We start from the raw sequence: 26505 nt of genomic DNA on the forward strand, positions 1-26505 counted from the left end.
TATTAGATTGTATAGATTCTGACTTTCAATAATCGGTAATTTCTCTATTCTTATCAACTGTCTGGTTTGCAAACTTGGAAGGAATTCTCTTAAATGTGGTCATTCTCAAAAGTTCTGTTTTCTCTGCTCTCTATACACATTCTTGGGGAAGTGCATTTAATCTCATGGTTCCCATCACCCATATGTGAATGGCTAAAGGATTCTTAACTCCTACCTGGATAAATTCCGAATTTGGATCCATATGAATGTCCCACCATCACTCAAACTCAATATATCTTAATGATACATCTAAAACTGATTCCTTGACTCTCTACTTCTGTCCAAGTATATGTCTCTCCTCTAGTCTTCCCCAGATCAGTAAAAGGCAGTTTCGTTGTTCCAGCTGCTCAGGCCAAAAATCTTTTTTTAAAATAATTAATTAATTAATTAATTAATTTTTGGCTGCATTGGGTCTTCGTTGCTGCACATAGGCTTTCTCTAGTTGTGTCGAGCGGGGGCTACTCTTTGTTGCGGAGCACAGGCTCTAGGCACGCGGGCTTCAGTAGTTGTGGCACACGGTCTCAGTAGTTGTGGTTTGCAGGCTTAGTTGCTCCGCAGCATGTGGGATCTTCCCGGACCAGGACTCGAACCTGTGTCCCCTGCATTGGCAGGCAGATTCTTAACCACTGTGCCACTAGGGAAGTCCCAGGCCAAAAATCTTGGAGCCCCTTCCCTTCCACATACCCTCAAACCCAATCCATCAGCATATTCTGTCATTCTACCTCCAAATAATACCTAGAATCCAACCATTTCTCTACCTTTCCACTAGTCCCACCCTAATTCAGGCTATCCTCACACTTCTTTATATGATAATAGCCTCATAAGTGGTCTGCTTGCTTCCACCTTTGCTGATTTATATTCTCTTCTCTAAACAACCAAAATGATCCTTTAGAAAAGTCAGACTATACCATTCCTCTGCTCAAAATCCTTTGAACACTCATATCAGTAGCAAAAAACAAAGCCTATAGAGTTTACGAACTTCTATATGACTCCTCCCCTGGCTAACTCTCTGAATTCATCTCCCACTTTCCCCTTACTCATGGTTCTCTAGTCACACAGACTTCCTTGCTATTTCTGGGACACGCCAAGGTCTCTCTTGCTTCAGAGCCTTAATCCTTCTTCCTGAAAGGTTCTTCCCCAAATATCTGCAGAGCTCATTCCCGTATTTCTTTCAGATCTCTGTTCAAACGTCAACTTATCAGACCACCTTATACGAAACAGCATCTCTTACCTGTACTACCCTATACCCTTTACTGTGCTTAATTTTTCTTCTTAAATAATTACCTCCTGATATAATGCATTGGCTTTCTCTACCAACCAGAACATAAGCTCCATGAAAACAAGGCCTCTGTTCTCTTTTACTCAATGCTATCCTTCAACACGTGGATCCAGTGCTCATTAAATAGCTGTCAAATAAATTCAGCTTTTCTTCCTGCCAAAATAAACTATACCCTCCAAACTTTCTTGTCTGGTTCTCTTGAAAGAATGCCCAGTTTGTAGCCAGGCAAACATAGATTCAAACCTTAGCTGCATCATTTACTAGGTATAATCTTGGGCAAATTACTTAACTTCTCTGATCCTCAAGTTCATCATTTGTAATTGTGGGGATAATTACACTTACCTCACAAGGAAAATGACAGTGTTGGGATTTGTCTGAATGTAGGTCCTCTGACTCCAAAGTCAGTGCTTTATCCTGAACTGTTTTGGTCAACTAGATGGAGCATTTGAAACGGAAATGATCCTGGCAATCTGGTTTACGTGGTTGTTGTTCGTAGAAGGGAGAAAAGGCAAGCACGCTGCCACATGGCTGGACTGTGCTGCTCTTTTAGGAGAATGAGAAGGAGCAAGAACAAGGATCACCGAGACTATAAGGGGTGCCTCATTTTAAATCTTCTGAGAAGTTGTATTTAATTCTAGCAATTTAATTCTAGATGTTATATTTAATGCTATACATTAAGTTATTTCTTCTGTGGTTCTGCTATTTGTTTTTGTAAATGTTTACTTTCAAAAAATCTAAGCCCACATCCTCCAATAGTCTCATCACGTCCAAAGGGTTCTACTGGCAGAAATGGTTCATTTTTCTCCCCCCACCACCCCGCCCCATACATCCCTGTGCATTTCTCTGGGCATCTTTGAGGGGAAGTTATAATAAGTGTCCCAGAAACAGGTTGTGTTCATACCTTGTCACACCTATATTCACAACTTCTTTGTTTGGAGTCTGATGGATTAAGTACTCTAATGATTTGAGGGGTGGGGTGGTAAACTAAAGTGTGAACTGCTCCCCAGCAAGAGGAAAGAACCCTAGGAAAGCTATTTTTTAAACCACTTTTTAAAAATTGAAGTATGGTTAATTTACAATGTTGTTAGTTTCAGGTGTAGAGCAAAGTGATTCAGTTATACATACATGTATGTGTGTATATATATATATATATATATATGTTCTTTTTCAGATTATTTCCCATTCTAGGTTATTACAAGATATTGAATATATTTCCCTGTGCTATACAGTATGTCCTTATTGTTTATCTATTTTATACTGTGTATATGTTAATCTTAAACTCCTAATTTATACCCCCCCACCACCACTATCCGCTTTGGTAACTGTAAGTTTGTTTTCTATGTTTGTGAGTCAATTTCTATTTTGTAAATAAGTTCATTTGCTTTCTTGTTTTTGTTTTCTGTGTTTTGTTTTTTTTGATTAGGAAAGCTTTTAATTAAAGGCTTGGGGGAGCAAGCCTGATTGTCCAAGTGAAAATTCATCTGGAGAAACCAGAGGATCTCAAATTATTTGCTTTTCTATCCCAATAGTGAACTAATGACATTACAAATATATATATATTATATAATATATACATAAAGAAATTGAACTCAAATAACATTTTTATTAACTTAATTTTCAAGACTAATTTACATATGTTTTAAGGCTGAAGGAGCTAAGTGGAAGGATTATTCTGGACTTTATCCACAGTTAACAAACTAAGGAGACCAAATAGAGCTTTTGCCTTCTCCCACAAAAGGACTGCCAATTGCTTCATTTGCAAATATTTTCTCCCATTCTGAGGGTTGTCTATTCATGTTGTTTATGTTTTCCTTTGCTGTGCAAAAGCTTTTAAGTTTCATTAGGTCCCATTTGTTTATTTTTGTTTTTATTTCCATTTCTCTAGGAGGTGGGTCAAAAAGGATCTTGCTGTGATTTATGTCATAGAGTGTTCTTCCTCTGTTTTCCTCTAAGAGTTTTATAGTGTCTGGCCTTACATTAAGGTCTTTAATTCATTTGGAGTTTATTTTTGTGTACAGTGTTAGGGAGTGTTCTAATTTCATTCTTTTACATGTCGCTGTCCAGTTTTCCCAGCACCAAGAGGGAGGAGACATGGGGATATATGTATATGTATAGCTGATTCACTTTGTTATAAAGCAGAAACTAACACACCATTGTAAAGCAATTATACTCCAATAAAGATGTTAAAAAAAAGGGGGGGAGGAAGGACTGCCAATTCTAGGAAAGAATCAGTCTTTCTAAAACCAAAAGGGTATAAAATCTGCCAATCAGTTTAGCAGATTTTGTATTCATTAAGTGCTTATGAAAAACATAACTTCAAGATAAAGTCTATTAATGGCATATTTTACCATCAACTCTCTCAAACCTTAACAAAATCTTATTTCTTTCTACCAGCCATGTACTTCAGGGGAAGCTGACCATGTCCCCAGCTTTAAGGATGAATCCCAAATTCTCTTGCAATTTTAGGTCAGGATGAAGCTGATAGTGAAGAGGCTACACTGGTGACACAGAGAGAACTTGGGTCCAAGAAGGTACTATTAGGCCATGCATCGACCAGCCCTGGAGCTCACACTACCTATGGCCTTCTCGTTATGTAAATAAAAGATGTCCATATCGATTAAGCCAGTTTGAGTCAAGAAACTTTATGTTACTTTCATCCCCAAACTTTCTGATACCAAAAACACAGTAGTTAAAATGTGGAACAGTACAATTAGCCACCTGTTCTAAATTTACTAACCAACTTTAATACAGAAAATTGCTCTTGCTTTGACTGGCCAACAACTCCTGTATATAGAGGTTCTTGCTCCATTATTATCAGATTTTCTAAACATGGTACTGATAGATTTAGAATTATGGTTTGAATTTGTGCCTTTTCTTTCAAATGAAGTAAAAATGTTGTTAGAAGACTAGATACTCTTTCTTCATGGCTGATTGCCCAGTTCCTGTTAGGCTGTTACATTAAGTTTTAAAATACTGTTTCTCTAACACCAGCTATGCAGGGGTGCTTGGTAAAAGCACAGATTCTTAAGAGGGGCTAGAGAATCAATATCTCTGGGGGTGTAGTTCCAGAGTCTGCATTTAGCAAGCAGGTTATTTTAACACAAATTAAAGTTTGACTAATAACTGGCTAATACATTTGACTAATAAATAAAATTTCTTTATTAGCGGAAACTGTTGGTTTTTACAAAGAGACTATGTTGACCTAAGTTGAAAGGAAATAACAATGTGGAGAAAGTAATGATTCAAAATGTAGCTATAAAGGAAAGAAAACAAGTAAGAGCGAAGTCTTGTCAAACATACAAAATGAAATAAAACAAGAAGGATTCACATTTACCAAAATGTCAATAAATCTAAAAAAATCAGACATTACGTATGAGATCATTTTAAGAAACTGTAGGGACTTCCCTGGTGGTCCAGTGGTAAAGAATCTGCCTTCCAATGCAGGGGACCTGGGTTCAATCCCTGGTCGGGGAACAAAGATTCCACATGCCGTGGCGCAACTAAGCCCACGCGCCACAACTACTGAGCTCTCACGCCTCAACAAGAGAGCCCGGGGGCCGCAACCTACAGAGTCCACATGCCCTGGAGCCCACACACCACAAGTAGAGAGAAAACCTGCATGCCACAACTAGAGAGAAGCTGGCGTGCCACAACGAAGACCCGACGTAGCCAAAAACAAAAAACAAAAAAAAAAACCTAATTACTACATTTGAATTTCTACATATAATTGGAAGGAAAAAGTTGCTATTAAAATTTTTTCAATTATTCTTCCACATTCTGTGGGAAAGGGCAATGTTTATTTCAGAGACAGATGGCGCTTTTAAGAAAACATCTATTTGGGCCTTTTAAATATAAAACGCAAGGTGAGGGCCCCTTGAGATGATAAAGACCATTAGATGTACTTCATCTGCAGTATTTTTTGGTTTGTTTTGAAATTTAAATTGAATTTGAATATCATTAGGAGGGCTTGGAATCTTAGTTCACCACAGTACCCACCACTCTCTCTTATGTGAAACTATGCCATGCACTTATATGAACTACCTATAAGATATATGAGGATTTTGTTTTTTAACCTCTGTTCTAGAGGTAGCAAGATTGTAACAAAGAGAACTAAACTACTCAGTATAATAAAGTAACAGTAATTTCAAAGGGAGAAAGTTTTGGGGGGAGAAAGAGAATTAGAAAGGAAAAGAAACAGAGACTGATTAAAACTGGTGACAGGTTGTGATTTAAGGAGAGAAACAGCCAGTGAGAAAATAATGAATGGCCAAACCTTTATGGCCTCCTTCATTATCCCTAAACTTTCAGTAAAAACCTGAGGTATTCAATGGCAGTGGTCAATGAAGGTGAAGAGAGAGACAGTGAGTATACAGTATTTCTAGAAAGAAGCTTGCCTGTGAAAAGAGACATAAACTACTATGTCTGTTTAAAGAGAGTAATAACTGGAAAATGATTATATATTGATGCAAAGAACCAGAAGGAGGGAGAAGTTTTAAAATATATGTAAAGAGGGAGAGAATAAATGATGGAGCAAAATTCTTGAAAAGTGGGAGTATTTATAAACAAAATACAGAAGAATGGATCTTAGACAAAAGGAAGAAGGGCTCACCATAAGAGGTCAGAGTAAGGCAGTGGGAGGAAACATAGTGTGGAAACAGATACATTTATTTTTGGGTAAGGAGGTGTCAGGAGCTGGAGGAAGTTCATACCTGATGGCCTCTTTTTTTTGTGAAGTTGGGAGTTGGGGGAGCAGGTCACTTGCTGCCACTGAAAGGAGTGTTAAGAGGATTATGAGAAGAATGGGTAAGGATGTGAAATAGCTACTGCGGGGAATGAGTAAGCATTGATTAGGGACTCATAGAAATACTGTTGGATGACACTGTTGGCCCAAATGATATTAAAGACTCTGAATACAGTAGCATGAATTCCCTGTGGCTGGTTTTATCCAGCAGTAATCAACAGCCCAAATTACAGAGTATAAATGCCTGCCTTAATCTAGAATGGATAAATGCCATGGACAAACTCGGGAGTTGAGTGAGTGGTGGCTAGAAAATGGTTGAAGTGGTTGCAGGAGTAAACTGTGTAAAAACACAAGAGACAAAAGCATGTTGATTATGATTAGGTCAAAGAACAGCTGGAATGGGCATTCAAGAGGTTATGGTCAGAAAACAAGTTATTAGGACTTAAAACGATTTCAGAGAGATTTTCTGAGTGACAGTAGGAATGAATTTTTGAAGTGAGTGAAGGTAAAAGTCTCAAGAATTTAGGAGGTCAAGGAAATGCAGGCTAGATAAGTGGATGGGTCATTCCCATGAATATTGATATCTCGAATGATAGAAGAATCAAGTCATGTGCATGTAGGAAACATAAACCAAAGAACAAATAAAATATCTTAAATATTCTTCATGTTTACTAAAGGAATGCTACAACTTTAGTACCTCCTTAAGTACATTTAATAACAGCATTTCCACATACCCAAAATATCTGAGTCAACTTAAATTTCATAGCTATCATGGCACTCGTTCCTCAGATCTACTTCAAAAGTAATAGTCTTAATTGAGGAAAGAGTCATTTTCTATAAGTGGCTATGATAATTTGAAATCAAGCACAATAAAAAGTTTAGAAAAACATAGCCTTCTAAAGCATTTATAATCAAGTTTTATCTCTTAGTCCAAAGACCTGCAGAATCTTTCCTTAGCTTGGAATTGTGCTCCTTATCTACCAAATGAGCATCTCTCCCTTTATACTTCAAACATTTGTTTTAATTTGGAAATTAACAGCCTGCTCTTAAAAGATTCAGCTGAGTTGACCCTCATTTAAAGTCCTAAGCACACATGAATAGGGAGAGCTAGGGATTTGAGCATACAAATCTTTAAAACAGAAATAAAATCTCAAGGTGCCAGTGAGGCTTATTAGAAGAGCATCCACTAGGCAGTACATTCCCTACCATACCAGAAAGCCAGGCGGTTAATTCCTTAATCTGAAAGTAGGTCATGAATACTTCAGCCTTAAGGCATCACTGTTTATTGGATGAAATGAGGGTCAGCATTGGGTGCCTTGGCCCAGCAATCAAGGTAAGATGGAGAAAGGGCAATTGGCCATGCAAACAAGCTGGTCTCCCTTTATGTCAGGAAAGCAAGTCTTCCTAGGATACCTCTCAGCAACTTCCATTGACATTTCATTGGCAGCATTGTGTTACATAGGCAACCCAAAATGCAAAGAATATTAAAGATATCAAGTATAATATTTTTTTTCTTGTGTCTATATAGTAGAAGGAGGAAAGAAAGGAGAGGTGTTGAGTAAGCCAACTTGGCATGGCACACCAAGAAAGAGCCAAACCAAGCAGGTGTATCTTATATTACTATTTTTTAAAATTAATTTTATTTTTTGGCTGAGTTGGGTCTTCATTGCTGGGCACGGGCTTTCTCTAGCTGCAGCAAGCGGGAGCTACTCTTCGTTGCGGTGTGTGGGCTTCTCATTGCGGTGGCTTCTCTTGTTGCGGAGCACGGGCTCTAGGCACACGGGCTTCAGTAGTTGCAGCATGTGGGTTCAGTAGTTGTGGCACACGGGCTTAGTTGCTCCACGGCATGTGGGATCTTCCCAGACCAGGGATCGAACCCATGTCCCCTGCATTGGCACATGGATTCTTAACCACTGCGCCACTAGGGAAGTCCCCTTATACTACTATTTTAAAGCATACATTTTAGACTAACTAGAATAAACTGGAAATTCTAAAGACAAGAGATCTGAATGGGATTTGTCTTTTGATGTTGAACTCAAGGAGCTCATCTGTGACCTTCACCATGAGTGAACATTATCAATAAAATCTCTAGATACAATTAAATAAAACAATACCCAAAGAACCTAAAGCTTCTTACCCATTTATGAATCTTCAATGGGTTTTCATCTTAGGCCCCACCTTAAACACCCCTGGTACTCCCTAGGATTTTGCTTTTGGCATCCTCCTTTTCTGTTCTACCCTCATTCACACCTACAACTTCAAGAATCTTCTGCATACTGATGACTCACAATTTTTTTTTCTCTCCAGCCTAAACCATTCTTCTGCCCCAGATCCATATTCCAATTACATGCTGGCTATCTCTACCTGGCTGTTTCCTAGACATAATAATCTTAAAGAATACAAAAGAGAATCTATTCTTGGCTTAGTAAAACCTGTTCCTCTTCCTGTATTTTTGATCTCATTATGGCAGCACCTAGTTTCCCAAGCTATGATCTTCGGAGTCATTTATATCGTTACCTTTTCCTCACTCTATATTCACCAAATGCTTTTGATTTTACTATTAAACAAACTCTTAATTCCTTCCTCTTCTCTCAATCCCCACTGCCATAGATCTACTTCAGGTCCTCATCAGCTTTCATCTAAACTACTACAACTCCTTCAAATTAGTATTTTTTTGCCATTATTTCTTCCCTCTTTCTGGTCTACATCCTATCTTCTTAAATATCAGCCCAAAAACCAAATCTGATTTGTATAACAACATCCATTGGCTCTTAAATACGTAAAGGGTAAAGTTGAACTCTTTCCCATGGTTGTAGCCTCATTTTCCATGATTTTTTCCCCTTGTTTCCCCTTCTTCCTCCCTCAGATACTCTACACTCCAGATATACTTACCATTCCATACATCTTATACACTTCCAGGTCTTGGTGTCTTTGTGTTTTTGTTTTTGGCCCAGCTGTTCCTTCTGTTTATGGTGTCTTTATTATCTCCCTTCTTTAATTCTTATCCTTTAAAGTACATTCTTGAAAGCAAATTCTTATCCTTCTAAAAGATCCAGCTCAAATATCACCACCTCTGTGAAGCTTTCCTCATCTCCACAGAGCAGAGGTTTACATCTCTATTAAAATGCTGTTCATGGGACTTCCCTGGTGGCGCAGTGGTTAAGAATCTGCCTGCCAATGCAGGGGACACGGTTTCGATCTCCTGGTCTGGGAAGATCCCACATGCCGCGGAGCAACTAAGCCCGTGTGCCACACTACTGAGCCTGCGCTCTAGAGCCCACGAGCCACAACTACTGAGCCCGTGCACCACAACTACTGAAGCCCACTCGCCTACAGCCTGTACTCTGCAACAAGAGAAGCCACCGCAATGAGAAGCCCACGCACCACAATGAAGAGTAGCCCCCGCTCGCTGCAACTAGAGGAAGCCCATGTGCAGCAACAAAGACCCAACGCAGCCAAAAAAAGTCCTGTTCATGTTGTATTATGGTATCTGTTTACATGTCTTTCCATCACTTCATCTGTATATGTACAGTATACAGGCATAGAACAAGTACTATATAAATGTTTGGTGAGTGAATAAACCAACTCCTAATAAAATCAGGCTCAGTTTCCTATTTGTATATTTAAGGAAAGATGGAAGAATTACACTGCAAAATGTTTTAGTATCTCTAAATTAAATCAATGATTAAAAAATAGTATCTTGGGAGACGGGCACACTGTTGGTGAGACTTCAGACTGGTATAATCTCTAAGGAGAGGAATTTGTTAATATTAACCAAAATCTTAAAATGCACATACTCTTTGGGCAATTTGACATCTAAGAATTTATCCTATACTTACACAACTGGGCAGAAACCACATACAAGGATATTCACTGCAGAACTGGTTGTAACAGCAAACCGTTTGAAATAAATGTCTCTCAAAGGGACTGGTTAACTATGGTGCCTACAGATAATAAAATACTATGTAACTATTAAAAAGAATAAGGTGGGTCTATGTATTTGTCATATCTACAAGATAATGTGTGAAGTGAAAAAAGAAAGATACAGAAGACTGTGCATGATGTGCAAACATTAGTGGTTTTTAAAAAGGAGAGATATTCTATATATGCTTGTATATGCATTACAATACTGAAAGAATGCATAAGAAACTGCTTTCAAGTGGTTCCTCTGGAGAGGAAAATTGGGAGCTAGGGTCAGCATTGGGAGATTTACTTTTCATTGAATATCCTATCTTTTAAAGTTTGTAGCATTTACCCATAATAGGTAGTCAAATAAATGAATGCAATGAAGCTTTACTAATAAAATGCCAATCAGTTTCATAAAACTTTATGATTAAGCATCGGAATACCCTAACAGCAATTTTCAATCTTTTCTTGTTCATGGTGTCTTCCCCCCTCATGGGAAAAGTCTGTAGATACTGTTCAGCTGTTCAGTCATTCAAACAATTATTCAGTGATCATTAGGTGCCAGGGATACAAAGATACAGAAGACATATGACACTCAAAGAGCTCACACTCTAGTAGTGAGAACAAACATGTATTCAAATAATCTCAATAAGAACAGTTATTTCTCATTCAAACCTTCTCCAATAGCTGGTAAGTATAAACCCAACATTACTTTCCAGAGACTGCTTTCTGGGTTGCAGCAGCAAGAATGACAGCCCAATAAGGAAATGGTAGGGAAGTGTGACCATGGCTTAACATAGGTAGCAGGTAAAAGTAAAACCAGAGAGCAGTGGTAGGCCAGGCTCTGGCCAAGTGATGGTGATGAAAAAAAGAACTGTAACTTAACAATTAATGGCACCAGAATTCTCCAACATGTTTAAACAACTGGCAATATTATATAAAAAAAAGCAAGAAAAAAAACGGGTAGGTATGAGTGATTAAGCAAATATTTTATACAGAAATTACTGATAAACCAAAAACATTCTCATGCTGTGCCTTCTCTTTTTAAAAAATAATAAGCTCATATTAAACAATTACGTAAGATATGACATTTATGGCAGCTGAGGATGAGAAGCAATCAGTGGTTCTTGCAATCATGTTAGAAGTTGAAGTGATGAAGCATTTAATATATGTGTTGTTAATTTCTTCATGTACTTTCAGTCAAATATTATTCCTACTTTAGAGTCAGACACAAATAAGATAATGGTATTTGTTATATCCATAACATCTTTTCATCTGGCGATCTCAAAGCACTTGCAAGCATTCATTAATTCCCAATATCCTGGTCAGATACATTACAGAAGTAAACTGGGGCACAAAGAAGGTGAACAGGTCAAGGGCAATCAAAAAAATCAATAACTGATTTGGAAAAAACATTTCTATTCTGGTTCTTGCTCCTGGTTCTAAGTCATACCCCCATCACAAAATGCTTCTTCTCTTAAAAGGGTCTACCAGAGCTATTTATCTTTGATGTTAAACAAAAATGATTAAATACAGTTCAATAAATGTAAAATGAGTTTTACAAATGAAGAAATAGAAGTGGGCTGATTTTCAATAAGGATTTGAGTCCTATTTGTTGGAACAGATTGAGAAAAAGCATTACTAAATTTCTAAATTCTAGGGTTAGGAGAATTGTCTATGTTTTCCCACACACCGTTCTATTTTTCTATGGACTAAGTTATGTCCAATAACTTTTTTAGTCCTCGAACAAACTTCCCTGCAATGCAGCTATTTTAATTAATAGAACAAATGTATTAATGAACATCAATGAAATAACCAAAACCATAATTAGACATTCAGTACAGTGTATTATAAGCAATCATTAGTCTTATATGGCAACAGAACCCTCTACATTCTATGGTTGAAGACTATAATAAACCCATATAGTATCACAGTACACTTAGTGATTACCACAAAAAATTACCATGCAAAAAGGAAAACTGAAGTGTTAACTACATAAAACTCACAGCACTCTTTAGAAATTTAAGTTTTATATCTTACTCTATTTAAAAAGCTATTAATTCCTGATACTACTTTTGATTTATTTTAGAACAAGAATCATTAGTTACAAGCAAAATTTGGTAAGATTTGAAAGCGTTTAAAATTTTTTAAAATGAAGCCCTGGATTATTATGTGAATTGCATTTAGTGAAACCGAAGGTTTTCTTCCTAAATGCCTACCTGCGCATTGGCTTTCCTTCCATGCAACATGAAAAGTACCCTTCACCACACTCTAAAGCCGAACCTAAGACAATAGAAAAGCAGTAACTTAAAAACTATTTCTGATCTTTCCGATAACAATCTCTATACAATAATTTCGTTCAGTGATAAAGAATTTTATATCCTATTATACGACAGGCCTTTTGCAGATGCACAATCATAACCCTTACCTAGTACCTTTAAGGTGACCATCTTTACTCTGAATGCTAAAAAGATTATATGTGAATGTGAGGGTAAGTGCGCTAAATAGTCCCGACTGCGAGATTAGTCTTGTCTCTCTTCAAAAAGTGCTTTGGAGACATTTAACTTTGACCTATCAAGTAAATCTACAGAGTATTCACCAGATACCCATAGCAGTACTAACATGATAGATCGGATAGGGAACACGCTGGTTTAACAACGGATCTGAAAGCTGTTAAGCTGTCCCGAAGGGACAGGAGTAGGAGCAGTCACTTGCCTTTAAAAACAAACAACTCCACTTTCGATAGCCCGGGCAGATAGAACAGGGTAGAGAAACTATGGCTCCAGACTAACATTCTCTTTACAAGCCCTTCTCTCAATTCCCGAAACAATGTCCACCACCCACTTGGCAAGATTTCGCTAGGTCCCGAGGGTTAAGTGGGACTCACGATATCCACTTCCTTCCCCGCAAATTCCAACCCCTGTCTAGGGAAGTTGTCCAGGGTGCGGAACCCCACGCCCTCAGGCAGAACGGCCCAGCGCCTTCCCTGGCTCCGGAGTAGGGCTGTCAGCCAGCTCGAGCGCGGTCTGGTGCCCCGCAAGGCCCAGCCCCAGTCCCCTAACAGCCCCTTCCTGGTGCCGAATGACAGGCGGCGGGAGACGCACGGCCCTCACCCAATGGGCAGCTCGGCAACTTGGGACCACAGATTTGCAAAGCGAGTCCTGGGTGCTGTCCACTGTCCCCTGCTCTAAGGCTGCTAACCTACCGGCTCCGACACTTTCTTCTCCGCAGTAGGCTCCTTTGCCTCCTCCCCCCGCCGCCTCCTCTCTGGCCTCTTCTCTGCCTCGGCTAGCGTAAGGAGGATGCCGCTCCTCGAGCTTATTTCCTCCGCACCCCCCGCCCCACTTCAGCAGCAGGAAGTGGTCCTGTTTCTAAATCGTTCCCTCTGGAACCCACGTACTCCGCCAAGAGGTTCCGGAGCGGATAAGGAAGTAGATGCGCCCTTTGTTGGGGGCTTAGGTCCCTTCAAAGACTGCCTATCCTCGTTACCAGTTCCTTGTATCCCGACGGTGACCACTGTGCTAGTTCACCGCTGAACTGGCAGTATTTAAATACTGAAGGCTTCTTTCTTCTTTGTTTTCCCCATCAGAAGCCAATAGAAAGATGGGACGAGTCACGGAAAGCCAGGAATTTTGATTTATTTGTAGCTGGCGCGTTTCCTGTTGGCACAATCTTTTCCCTAATTGTGGATTGAATGATTGACACATGCGTACATGCAGTCGGCATATATCTATTAGGCCCCATATATCTATTAGGCTCCAGATTTCCCAATTTAGCTTTCAAGACACCAGGGTTTTACTCAGGATTTTAAGGCTATGTCAGCTTCCCTTTCACTTAGTATTCTACAAGAGACACTTCACCAAACACTTCTCTGAAATCACTTCAGTATTACTGAGGAAAAAAAAAAAAAACTTTGTCAGTTTGTCCTTTGCCTGATTTTCCCATAGCACACAGCCACCTAATTTTCACTATATGTTTAGAAAACAAACAAGTGATAGGCTGGGGGATACAATTTCAGTAATATCAGTGAAAGACTGTTGCTGGTTTCCTGATAACTATTATAGGCTGAGCATGAACGTAACCAGATTTTCTTTAGCTGTTCTTCACATGGAATCTACACAGATTTTTGCAGTTGTGTCTGAAAGGGAAAGAATGCATTTTGTTAATTAGCTTGTAGTGGGAAATGCATGGTCTTTAGATCCAGACACCGATAGTTTCAAATCCTAGTCCTGTGATTCACCAGATTTGTGATCTTGGTCAAATTTCTTAATCACTTAGGCATTAGTTTCTTTTGTGTAAAAGGGAAATAATACTCTTTTTATACAATTGTTGAGAGAAGTAAATTATAATGAAGATCATGTGTGTCTGGCACTTAGTAGGCACTCAACAAATGTCAGTTTTCTCTCCTCTTTCTTTAAATGGACTCAATTGAGCACTTATTGCATGCCAAGTACCATGCTAGGCTTTGGAAATACAGTCGTGAACAAGATAGACACCATCCTGAAGCTCTAGTGATCATTTATGTGGTTATGATGGTTGACTTTCGAACAACTTTTTCATTATGAGTAATTGGTCTAAACCATCTCCATACAAATGACCAATACAGACTAATGAGAAATCAGAGGAAATCTAATGGGGACTGTGGGGTAAGATTTCCTAGCATTTTTAGAAGAGATGCAGGAAGAAATATCATCTTTTCCCTTTGGCCATTGTTGTGCCTGGATGAGACACCTGGAAGCACCACAACCGTTTTGCAATTATGAGGGAAGGCAGAGGAGAATGAAGCTAGACAATAAGGATGGTAGAACAGAGAGACTGAAAGAATTGGGATTCTTGAATGTAGTTTTGAAACTACTAATTCTCCCTTGCCCAGACACTTCCCTATTGCTGGACTTGTAGTTATGTGAGATAATAAATTTCCAATAAGCGAGTTGGGGGTTTCTATTAATTGCAGCCAAAAGCATACTAGTTTGTGTAAAAGGATATAGACAAAATAAACATGTAAACAAATAAGTAAAATAATTTCAGTCAGTGGTAAATGCTATCTAGGAAGGAGCTAAACAGGTGATGTTATGGAGGGTGACTATTTGGGGAAAGGAGAGGCTGCTTTAAGTAGCATGATCAGGTAAGTGCTCTCTGAAAAGGTGGGTTGAGATCTGAAAGGTGAGGGAGAAGCAATCCAGGTGGAAAGCTGGGAGAAGAGTGTTTCGAGTGAATAGCAAAGGGAAATGACCTGAGACATAAATAAGCTCATCCTGTTCAAGGAACTTAAAAAAAGCCACTGTGAGTAGAAATAATATTAGATATGAGGTAAGAAAGATAGGCAAGAACAAGATCATATATTGTCTTGAAAGATATTGTAAGAAGTTCAGATTTTATTTTAAATTCTATGGAAGATATTTGGAGATATTTCAGCTCAGTTTAGGTTTAACAGTTGATCCTAAATTCAAAACCTTGAAAATTAGAGGAGGAAAATGTGGATGTTCCATATTAACTATAGGGACAGTCACATGTGGGAAAGAATACAGATCAATATTTCAAGAACTGTTCTGCTATGGCTGATGGAAAATAAAGGCAGATTTTATTTGATTAAATTGGGGACTTTAATAAAGAAATTTTTCCTTGGTAAAATTCAATCATACAATTAATTAATGGCTATAATCCAAAATAACTGCCGTCCATAGCTAATCATTAGTCCCAGAGTGTGTTAATGACTTATAAAGGAACCAAATGTAGGCACTAAGATAGCTCTCAGTTTTTACTTTCTCATCTGGGAATTTAAGGTTGACTTCAGATGCAAAATAATAAGACTAAGCTAGAAAGCAGTGAGTTTTGAGTTGGGGATAGGAAATCCTAGGGAGTTTTAGGATATCAGGAGGGGTATGTGGTTGGTTTTAGGTAGATTTAATTTAAATCTATGATTTAACATCCATGAACTTGGATATCTTGTGTAAGCAACCCAAATTGTGCTTATATAAACTTCTCTGTAAAATGGAAAACAATTTTACAATATTCATAGTGCTATAGGAAGTAGTAGATAATAATCACCACAAATTCTACAAAAATAGCCTTAAAAACAAAACACTAGGAGAGAGAGATTATCCTCACTCTATAGATGAGGACGTTGAGGCACATATGTGTTAAATGACTGACTTAAGATTCTGCAGCTAGTTAGCATTAAACTAGTAAGTGATAAAGTATAGAGTTACATAAAATCAATCTAATGCCACTCTCCCTCATCTTATAATTAAAAAATTTGTCACATGAATTGTAGGAAACTCTTCTGCACAAAATGAAAAGGCAACCTACTAAATGGGAGAAAATATTTGCAACACATATATCTGATAAGGGGTTAATATCCAAAATATATAAAGAATTCATACAACTTAATGGCAAAAAACAAACAAACAAAAATCAATCTAATTTAAAAATGGGCATATGACCTGGATACACATTTTTCCAAAGAAGATATACAGATGGCCAATGGGCACATGAAAAGTTGCTCAGCATCACTAATCATCAGGGAAATGCAAATCAAGACCATAATGAGATATCACCTCACATCTTTTAGAATGGCTATTATCAAAAAGACAAGAAATAAGTGTTGGTGAAGATGTGGAGAAAAGGGAATTTTGTGTACTGTTGGGGGGAATGTAAACTAGTGCAACCACTATGGAAAACAGTATGGAGGTTCCTAAAAAATTTAAAAATAGAACTACCATATGATCCAGAAATTCTACTTCTGAGTATTTATCTGAAGAAAATGAAAACACTAACTCGAAAAGATATATATACCCCCAAGTTCATTGGACCATTATTTACAATAGCCAAAATATGGAAACAACCTAAGTGTCCATCAATGGATGAATGGATAAAGAAAATGTTATATATATATAATGGAATATTATTCAGCCATAGAAATAATGAAATTTTATCCATTTGTGACAACATGGATGGACCTTGAGGGCATTATGCTAAGTGAAATAAGTCAGACAGAGAAAAACAAATACCATATGATTTCATTTATATGTGGAATCTAACAAGCAAACAAAAAACAAGCTCATAGATACAGAGAACAGACTGATGGTTGCGAAGGCAGGAGGTGGGTGAAATGGGTGAAGTAGGTCAAAAGGTACAAGCTTCCATTATAAAATAAGTAAGTCATGGGGATGTAATGTACAACATGGTGACTATAGTTTATAATGCTGTATTGCATATTTGAAAGTTGCTAAGAGAGTAGATCTTAAAAGTTCACATCTCAAGAAAAAATAGTTTGTAACTATGTATAGTGATAAATGTTAATTAGACTTACTATGGTGATCATTTTGTAATAAATACAAATATCAAATAGTTATTCTGTAAACCTGAAATGAATATAATGTTATATGTCAATTATACCTCAATTAAAAAAACCCCACAAAAATAACTTTTAGAAATTAAGGAGAGCAAACTTTAAATGAAATGGTATTGCTTTTGTCTTAAAAAAAAATATATATATATGAATTGTAGGCAGATTGTTACTGTTTAAATGGCAAATATGTTAATGTTTGAACCTCCTTTAAATGACTTGCTTTAATCATGCTCTTTGAAAACTATAATTATATTCCACCCTTGCTTAAAATATAATATAGACTCAGTTATCCACAGGATAAAATTTAGACTCATGATTAAATTAAAGCCTATCAAAATCTATAAGACTAGTCAGCACCTAATTCAGAGGTTCTAAATCTGAGTGCTGTGTATGCCTTCAGTATACTGTGAACCCTCTGCATTTATTTTTTTTCTTTTTTTAAAATTTTTAATGGAGTATAGTTCTTTACAATGTTGTGTTAGTTTCTACTGTACAGCAAAGTGAATCAGCTATACGTATACATATATCCCCTGTTTTTTGGATTTCCTTCCCATTTAGGTCACCAGAGAGAACTGAGTAGAGTGAAGACATGTGATGTGATTTTCTCCAGAGTCCCATTGCTTTCATTAAGGAGAAAGTGACCTGACTTAGTTTAGAATTTGAAATCTGTCCCCTGCCTCCTACTAACCCTCCAGTCATATGATGAATAAGTCATTAGCTAAGGAAAAGCAAAGTTATCTCACAAAATGGGTTTATTTTGTGGTAGAGAAGCAATCTAACATTTAAGCAACACTAACCACTTACAAATGGGTACCATTTAAACTAATTATTAATGGCTTATAAAGTAACCGGAAACTGAGGTCCATAAAAATGGAGGCAGACTTTAGAGCTATTCCCAGATGTGAAGAAATAGAAGATTTAAAAAAAAGTAGAACTCTAAGCATCCTGTGAGCATATTTCTGAGGAAAAACATAGTAAATCCCCTTAGATGAGTTTTAGTCAGATACCAGTTTCTCAAGACTGCAGATACAGAGTAAGAGTGAGAAATTCTTTGCCAAGGACAGCTACAAATCTGAGTTTTTCATGACATCATGATACATCTGATTATAGCCCTGGGTTAGAGCCACAGGGATTTGTATAATCCTGAGTAGCTGATCATGATCTGAGACATTAAATTTAGAGAATTTACTTACTTGGATATGTCAGATTCCCTCAAGGCTCAAGGAGGAGCCACCCATGCAGACTTTTCTATACATAAAAGTGAAGGAGAATTCCTAAAAGAACTGGGTTAATTCTGTTTGTTTGTATGTTTTTCATAATGCACTGTGAGCCATCCTGTTAGTCAGAGTAAAGCAGGTACGGAATCATAACCCTACCAACATAGGATGTGAGAAATTTTCTCCTATACATTGCAGTTTGACGGAGCCCATTTAAATGCAAATCCTAAGGCAAAGGCCTCATGCACAATTCAGAGCTCTGTGTTGAGTAGAGAATTCACATGAGAATCTGTACATATTTATATGTATTTAAATATGTGTGTGTGTGTGTGTGTATACAGACACACACACACACACATATATATACATGAAAAATAAACCATACCATTGTAAAAACTATGAAAAAGCTTCATTAATAAAGAAAAAAATCACAATAATCACTGAAGAATCTACTTAGGAAATACACCTAATAAGTGTTTAGAGTGTGCTCAAACTTCTGCCAGGTGGAACCCTTTCAATGCTATCAAAAAATGTATATTTTAAACACCAGAATATACATGCCCCAAATAATACCTAATCAAGGTCATGTCTTATCCTGGTCCAAGAAGAAAGTTAATGATGATGTGCTGTCTCGACTTATGAAGAATAAATGTCGTGATACATGTGAAGTACTTAGGAAGTACCTGGAACATCATAGATGTTCAACAAATGCAATTACCTAGATTTTTAAATGAAAAATTTAAGGGAAAGCTCAGTGACTCACAGAAGAGGATGAAATGACTATGAAATAATTAAGATATAAAAATGTTTCTTAAAAAAAGAAAGATGGGGGCTTCCCTGGTGGCGCAGTGGTTGAGAATCTGCCTGCCAATGCAGGAGACACGGGTTCGAGCCCTGGTCTGGAAAGATCCCATATGCCGCGGAGCAACTGGGCCCGTGAGCCACAACTACTGAGCCTGCGCGTCTGGAGCCTGTGCTCCGCAACAAGAGAGGCCGCGACAGTGAGAGGCCCGCGCACCGCGATGAAGAGCGGCCCCCGCTTGCCGCAACTAGAGAAAGCCCTCGCACAGAAACGAAGACCTAACACACCCAAAAATAAATACATAAATAAATAAATTAAAAAAAAATATTGTGCTTGGACCCAAGGTTTAGCAGTAAATAAGACTCACAAGGTTCCTTGTTTTATGGAATTTCATTCTTGAGGAGACAGGGGTTCTAAAATGAAACCATGAATTACACAATTAATTGTTTAATCACTATTGGGATAATTGTCTGAAAGAGACCTCTAGCATGCTAAAGAAGATATATAGTAGGGAGCCCAGATCTGGTCTGGAGGATCAGGGGCAGTGAGATGGACAATCTCTAAGATGGCTCCTGTCTTGGTTCAGGCTGCCATGACAAAATACCACAGACTGGGTGGCTTAAACAACAGTTTTGGAAGCTGGGAGGTCCACGATCAAGGTGCTAGCTGATTTGGTTTCTGGGTCTCACATCCTTATAGGCCTTATCTTCAAATGCAGTCACATTGAAACTTAGAGCTTCAACATGTGAATTGGGAGGTGGCGGGGCACAAATTAGTCCATAATAGCCCCCAATGTTCTCTGCCTCATGGTATTCATGCCCTTGTGCAACTTCCTTCTTTGACTGTGAGCTGTATCTAGTAACTAACAAATAGAATATACTAAAAGTGATGGAATGTTACTTCCAGGATTAGTTACAAAAGGACTGTGGCTTCTGTTGTGGATGTCTTCTCTCACTTCCTTGTTCTGACGGAAGTCAGCTGCCATATTGTGAGATGCCCTATGGAGAGGTCCTCATGGCAATGAAGAGAGAGAGGCCTCTGGCCAACAGTCAGTGAGGAACTGAAGCCCTCAATCCAATAGCCCATGAGGAACTGAATCCTGCCATCAGCAACGTGAGTGAGGTTGGAAGCAAATCTTTTCCCAGTTGAGATTTCAGATGAGATTTCAGACTTTGTCGATAGCCTGACTGCAACTTCATGAAAGACCTTGAGGCAGAAACATCCAGCTAAGTGATGCCTGGATTCCTGATACACAAAAATTGTGAGATAATAAATGTTTGTGTTTTTAGTTACTAAATTTTGGGTAACTTGTTATGCAGCAACAGGTAAGTAGCACAAAAGATGTCCTTGAGGGAGTGACTCTTACGTAGGAATATGAAGGATGATGGGAGTTACTAGGTGACAGAGTTTGAAGGGAGGGAGGAGTGTTCTAGACAAAGACACGAAAGCCAGAGAGGCAAGGACATCTTGGCAAGAGTTCACTGGAGAGGGCAGTGTGAGACAAAGCTGATGAAATGGGAAAGTGCTTTGCAAAGTTCAGGAACATAACAGGAGGAATGAGCACAAATCAGACAATGAAAGAGCGTTTTCCTAGTTGCCTAGATGCATCCATAGAATTATAGGGTGGAGAGCACCATGATGAGAGCCAGGAGACCTGAGTCCTAGTGCTAACTCTGTGACCTTAATCAATCACTTGGTCATTCTGGTCCTCAGTTTTCTCATCTATAAGATGGAATCTGAATTCTTCACAGCTCTCATTCAAGAGTTATTATAGTTATATGAAACCTATATGAGGAAAGCCATAAGACACTCCTGAAAGAAACAAAAGTAGGCTTGAGCAAAGGGAAAGACATCCTATGTTACTGGAGAAGAAGACTCAGTTTCATAGAGATGCCAGTGCTCCATAAATTAGTTTATAAATTTAATGCAATCCAAGTAAGTCAATATCAGAGTTTTGACAGAGCTAGATAAGTTGATTATAAAGTTCATATGGAAGAATAGACAAATGAGAATACCCAGAAATAGCCTAAAAGTAGAAACAGCAAAGGGGAGGGCCAGCCCTAACATATTATTACAACATGTTCTAAACCTCTATAATTAAAACTGTGATTTTGGTGTATGAACAGACAGATGAATAAAGCAGGGTAGAAAATCCAGAAATAGACCTAGGAACACATGGAAATTTAGCATGTGATAAAGGTGATATCTCAAATCAGTGGGGAATATATGGACTGTTGCATAAATGATGCTATACAACTATGGAAAAAGATAAAATTGAATGCATTCCATATAAGGAGTTGAACCCCAGTGCAGTCTCAACAAAGGCCTCTGAAGACACTATGGGAAGCTTAGAAGCAGGGATGGCCCCTCAGAGTTTTCACAAGTTGGAATAAAGGAGCTGGGTCTTTCTATCCCACAACAACCAAATGTATCAGAAGTTTAAATGCAAATAATGAAAGTATAAAAATAGTACAGGAAAACACAGATGAATTTTTTAAATTAAGTGTGGAGGAAAACTTCCCTGTGATTCAAAATCTAGAGGCAAAAAGATAAATTTGACTGCATAAAAAAAATTTCCATGGAAAAAATATTACAAATGAAGTAAGAAAATGACAATTAGGAAAAACATATTTGCAATATAGGACTCATAATGTACTACACCCATGGCTCTAAAAAATGGAGGAAAAAAACAAATAATACAGATACTTGGGCAATATATGGACAGGCAGTTCACAGAAATAAAATGGCCCTTAAACACTTGAACATATATTCAGTCTTATTCATAATAAGATAAATGCAAATTATAGCTATACTAAGACATATCAGGTAGGCAAAAATCCAGAATTGGACAACATGCTTTGTTGGCATGACTGTGGGGAAAAAGGCATTCTCATTCATGACTAGTGTGTGTGCAAAATGATTGAACTTCTATGGAGAGGGATTTGGCAAGATTTAGCAAAATTATATTTGCATTTACCTCTGACCCAGCAAACTCACTATCCCAAGGAAACACTTGCAAAAATTAAAAAAAATTATGCACCAGGCTATTAACTGCAGGATTCTTTGTGGGAGCAAAACAATTGAAACAACTCCAAGGCTTCTCAATAGGGGACTGATTGAATGAGCAATGGGATAGCCACATAATGAGGATTATGCAGCTAAAAAAAGAAGTGAGGACAATCTCTGTATACTTACGCAGCATGATCTTCAGGGTATATTGTTAAGTAACAAAACCTAAGTGAACAGTGTTTACAATATGCTAACTTTGATTTTAAAAGGGGTAGAAATATGTGCGAGTGTATATATGTGTATTTACTTATTTTTAAAACAACAATGGAAAGATAAACTGAGAATTAATAAAAATGGTTAGCTAGAGGGGATAGGAGGGAACAGGTAGAGGAATTAGAGATGGAAGCCAGATTTCTCTGAAAGTATTCAATTCTATATTTTTATTTATTAAATGTTCTTAATAACTAAAAATTCATTTAAGCAAGTTACACTTTTATTATAAATTTTATTTTATAATAAAAATAAAAAATAGATTTTTAAATTTAATTTTATTTAAATAAAAATTTATTTTATTATTTATTATTATATATTATTAAATAACATTTATTTTTTATTTCAATAAAATTAAAGGCATTTTATTTAAATATCTTTAACAATTTTTAAACAAAATTTAATCAAAAGAGAAAAAAGCAATACCTGAATATTGAAAAACAAATGGGCCAAACAAATTGGTGGCATATGGTGAATCCTGTAATGCACCAGTCAGACATCTTTTGGGGAATGAGGGACATGATCCACCAGCCACTAGAAGTGCTAGTGGCAGAGAGATCTCAGCTGGCAGCCCTTTCTGGGAAGGACCTTGGTGGAAGAGAGGGGCTTCCTGCCCAAGGTCTCACTCCCTTCCTGGGGCAGCCTGCAGCCAGTAACTGGTTGACGCAGGGGTACAAGGTACAGCTCCTTTGCCCCATCTTGGGACAGCTCTGAAGGGCCACCCGACTTCAGAGCTCCCCAGATGGTCTGAATCGACCTTTGTTGAGACTATATCGCAGCCCAGATTCTCCTTGTGCCCTGTTTCCTTACCTTTCTTTCCAGGTGTTGCTCTCAAGAGCACTCCCTAATAAATTTCCTGCATGCAAACTCCATCTCAGCATATGCTTCCTGGGTCACCCAACTATGACAGTTGGTGCCAGGAATGCCAAGAGTGGGTCAAGAAGCAGTCACTAAGATGGTGGTGTTGGATCACCTGCTGCCAGGCTGGCAGAAGATATCATCACTTCTAGTAGAAAGTGTACAAATAGTCCCTGACGCAATTGCAGTGCATATGTTAAAAACTTTCACTATTAGCAAACTGGTGGGGAGGAAATATTCTAGTGGGTACAGTGTATCAGGTGTTAGAGATATATAGAAGAAATATGGGTGGATGTTGCTAAGCTTATTTGATGCTATTTAATGAAATACTGAGAGTGATTAATTGGTTATTAAAAACTAAACATGAAAGCTAAAGGATTTCCCTGGTAACAAATATAGAAGCTCTCATCTTCTGCAACTGGAGAGCAGGAATAGCTGAGGACCAGGTCCAGGGCTTAATCATAAGAGTAGCAGAGCCTCAAAGGAGCTTAAACTCTCAATATTGGCAAGTCTGGTATGCCAAGGATGTGGTGCTAATTAGGAAAAAGTGGGACCTTGACATATGGAATGGGGATATCTGGGTTCATGCACCTAAAATATTTAATTCCCAAAGGTCCGTGAACACTTTGAGCCAAGGAAATGACTCCCACCTCCCTAGGGCTAGTCCTCCTCCTTTCTGCAGGACAACTCGAGCCCTTTCGGGGTCAGCTCTACCTTCCAGGCCAATACAGTAACTAGAGTTAAGTCACTAACTGGGGATGTGATGGACCTGATGATGAAAGAAAGGGACTATACGTTAAGGTGTTCAGGATCCAGGAGGGTACACATGATGATGGAGTAAAAGGGACTATATCCTAGGAGTTCAGGATGTGGGTGAATACACATGGGACTGAGTTCTGAGAGTGCTGGATCAAGAGGGATAGAATACAGAGTTGAGTAAGGGAGTTTAATTAATTTGGACGCACTCTCTTGGGATACAGGATTTAACAACCTGGCAAGGATCTCAGGACATGGTGTAAACATGCTGTCAGAATGGTTTCATACATATGGATAGTGATGGCCCATACTAAATGAGGTAAAGATGCCTGAATTGTCATAGAAGGCAGTAGAACAAGGGATTAAAAAGTTCAAAGAAGTGAGCATGCTAAAATGGATATACGTACTAAATATGTAAGCCTGGAAAACTCACCAGGCAATAATATTCCATGGGACAGACCAGAGGATACACCATTTACCAAAGTAATAAGGAAGGTGCTAGAGAGACGGGAACCCAGAATCTCTAATAAGTTCAGTAGTGGCTCTCCTCTGTAGACCAGATTGATGGTAGGAGATGCCAATACAAAACTGGGCTCACTGATTGCATTGGGGATGTTAGAGATGGCTCGAGAGGCTGAGCTGATGCTGCAAGACCCATGGCCCCACTATAAAGCACATTATTAGCACAGACTATGCAGCATGGTCCAAGGCCTCCAGGTAAACAAAGACAGGCAGGACATACCAAGGGTTTAGAGGTTACCTCCAAGAAGCTGGGGGGAAAGGGACAACTTTTCTTTGGACAAGGTTAATCCTTTACTGTTCATTTTCTCAGAAGAACTTCTTATCGTCATGCACCTTTATCCTTCCGTCACACCCACTTCAGATCAAGCTGGATGTCTGAGCGTTGCTGGAGAAAAGCACTTGACTCTGCAGGTTGGGGGTCACTTAAATTCATGGTCTTCAACCTCATTCACCTCTTCAATGCCATCAACATTTTTAAACTTTATTTTGCCAAATCTTCAAGCCCCTCACTCATCCCTTCCTCCCTCAGTTTAAGCATACTTTGTTCAAGGCCATCAGGCTTGGTTTCTTTAACTTCCAATACCACAGTCCAGAAAAATTATCTGTATCCACACCACTGCTACCTTTTCCATTTCAGAATTAGAGGACCAAGCCACGTTCCTCCTCTCTGAGGCCAAACCTCCCATCTATACCTTAACCCTTTTCCCTCTAATTTCCTTTAGGATCTTACTTCACCTGCCATCTCCTTTCTTAATCTTCTCTTTCTACTAGTTCCTTGCTATCATCCTACAGATACACTCAGGCTTCTGTGATCCTCCCCCTGCCAAGACATCTCCCTTAATACCTTGTCTTCCTTTAACTTCTGGGCAATCTCCTCCCTCCACATCTTAGTCAAACTTCTCAAAAGAGTAGTGTATATTTACAGCCAGCACTTCCTCATTTCCAATTATAGTTGTTAAATTGATGACCCTGATGTTATATCTGACAAATGCCAAAATTATCTTACATTAAAAATAAAGATATTTCTTGCATTTAGAGAGTCAAAAAAAAAAGCCTTTAAAAAAAGAAAAAAAACTTAGTGGTTCTACTTCCTGACCTCTCTCATTCATTCCTCAGTCCACTGAAATCTTGATTTTGCCTACCACCCTTCACTAAAACTGATTCCCACAAAGGTTACTCCTAAGTACCAAATGCCATTGTCATTTTTTTCAGTATTTTTTGAAACTATTTCCTTGGCTTCTATGTTGCCACACTCATCTGGGTCTGTTCATTCTCAGATCATTCTTTCCCTATCTTCCTCTGCTTACTTCTATGTAATTGCTCCCCAGGGCTCTGTCCTCAGCCCTCTGTTCTTTTATTCACTCATCTTGGATGACTTCATCTTCTTTTCAGGTTTTTGATAACATTTATACTCCAATGACTCCCAAATCTATATTTATATCCTGGTCTTGTCTACTAAGCTTTGGATTCAAATATACAGTAACTGATATCAGGCACACTGATATTTCTACCTTTTCTAAGACTGAACTCATCATCCTGATTCTGACCCAGCCCTTCTTCAAAATCTCTCTTATTTAGGAAACCACAAGCCACAAACCACCTGGTCACACAAGATAGAAACCTGGGAGTCAGCCTTGGCTCCTCTTTATGCCTGCAGTCTTATCCTCTCCAAACCATTCTCCCCATTGCTGTCTGACCTCGTCTAATCCCCCTAACTATGTCTCTTGTCTCTCTCCCAACCACATATTCTCCTGC

The 26505-nt window shown here is 38.3% G+C and overlaps 1 protein-coding gene across 1 annotated transcript in view; it reads right to left on the reverse strand.

Annotated features, from left to right (window-relative positions):
• The window catches only part of KLHL20 (kelch like family member 20), a 79300-nt gene extending 66015 nt beyond the window's left edge, over positions 1-13285 (reverse strand). The window contains exons 1-2 of the mRNA XM_061185697.1: positions 13171-13285; positions 12185-12248 (exon numbers count right to left, since the gene is read on the reverse strand). Coding sequence (XP_061041680.1) covers positions 12185-12207 — 23 coding nt within the window. The 5' untranslated portion in view covers positions 12208-12248; positions 13171-13285. The remainder of the gene's footprint in view (positions 1-12184; positions 12249-13170) is intronic.
• Between the last annotated feature and the right edge of the window lie 13220 nt (positions 13286-26505).

Source organism: Eubalaena glacialis, chromosome 3, assembly GCF_028564815.1.
Source record: "Eubalaena glacialis isolate mEubGla1 chromosome 3, mEubGla1.1.hap2.+ XY, whole genome shotgun sequence".
NCBI classification, from domain to species: Eukaryota; Metazoa; Chordata; class Mammalia; order Artiodactyla; family Balaenidae; genus Eubalaena; species Eubalaena glacialis.